General features: G+C 39.2%; 1 protein-coding gene across 1 annotated transcript in view; it reads left to right on the top strand.

The window, feature by feature from the left end:
* Positions 1-1,289, top strand: part of LOC119588243 (fibrillin-3-like) — a gene marked incomplete at its 5' end in the record, with an annotated part of 37,181 nt that overhangs the window by 14,534 nt on the left and 21,358 nt on the right. The window contains 1 exon segment of the mRNA XM_037936939.1: positions 117-314. Within this exon segment, the coding sequence (XP_037792867.1) occupies positions 117-314 (198 nt within the window).

Here is a 1,289-nt window from a genome sequence, read left to right as displayed (position 1 = left end):
GTCGTCCAAATAACCCCGCCCCTCTTTTCCATCAGCTGCTGTTCCACCCGTTGCCAATCCAAACAACATCTTTTCCCATGCAAGTAACCCCCCCCCCTTCCCTCCCTTCCCAACAGCTGTAAAATGCTCAGCGTTGGCGGAGGTGGAGCACGGCCGCGTCTCCCCCGACCGCTGCACTCGGCGCACATCGAGCGTGGGTCAGCACTGCTACCTCTCTTGCTCGCCAGGCTACCGTGTCGTAGGGAACCCTGTACGGACCTGCCAGCCTGCCGGGACGTGGTCACCCGATGCCGTTACGCCGTACTGTGAGAAGGGTACGTGCCTCTGCTGGTGTTGCGTGCGTTGTGGAGTAGGATTTTTTAAAAGGGGGGTGGGGAGGAGCTTGAATTCACTTCCTGGGATATTATTAATTATTGTTTTTGTTTTAAACTAATCATTTTTTTAAATGGTTTTGTGATGTGACGGTGAGTGTGTTTACTCACTGGGAATTTCGATTCTTTTTTGCTAATCAAATCGATTGCGAATAATGTTGGTTTTCTTATTGTTTACAAATTCTGATGCTTCTTTTCGAATACCTAAATCGAAATCACTATTAACGTAATGAATGTTTCGAGTACCATTTAATTGTGGTAAATTCTGGTGAGTTTGTAATTTTGTAATTTTAAACTATCTGCTTTTTACATGTAACAAATAAAGACCAACTTGCAAACTGCATTACGCATATAACTGCAAATCATTTCTTACTCGCCAGCTTGGCTCTGCTCTAACCTTGTTTTCGACAAATTACTGATGAAATGCAGCGATTCACTTGTAAAATTTTGGTCGAGTGTTGTATAAACTTGAAATATATATTTAAAAGAAAGGGAAAATGTTGTTGGAAGAGAATGAAAAAAGAATCTTGTCATTGAACTAGTGGTTTTGTCAAAGTTAAAGTTTCTAGTATAAATTAAATACTACAGCGAAATACAACAGAATAGATCGATCGGTCTGCGCTTATTCTGACAAACTACATTCAGGAAAATTTTAATATTCAGAGGAAACAAGTAATTTTTTATTGAATTTTTACTTTCTATCTGGTAATCAATATGAGGCATTTGGTAGCTTATATCTAGTTTTTTTTTTTTTTTAAGTTTCGAGATGCCACAGCCTTTTTAAATTGAATATACATTTTTTTTAAGGCTAACTCGAAGTAAAGAAAGGCTTCTTAGTATAGTGCGTCTATTTTCAGGAAAAGAGTAACTGGCAACTCACCTCGAACTCTGGATTACTCCGATTTTTTTTTTTTTTTT

This window comes from Penaeus monodon, chromosome 23 (genome assembly GCF_015228065.2).
Source record: "Penaeus monodon isolate SGIC_2016 chromosome 23, NSTDA_Pmon_1, whole genome shotgun sequence".
NCBI lineage: Eukaryota > Metazoa > Arthropoda > Malacostraca > Decapoda > Penaeidae > Penaeus > Penaeus monodon.
Note: the sequence above shows the minus strand (reverse complement) of the source record. Positions and strands in the feature narration are given on the sequence as shown.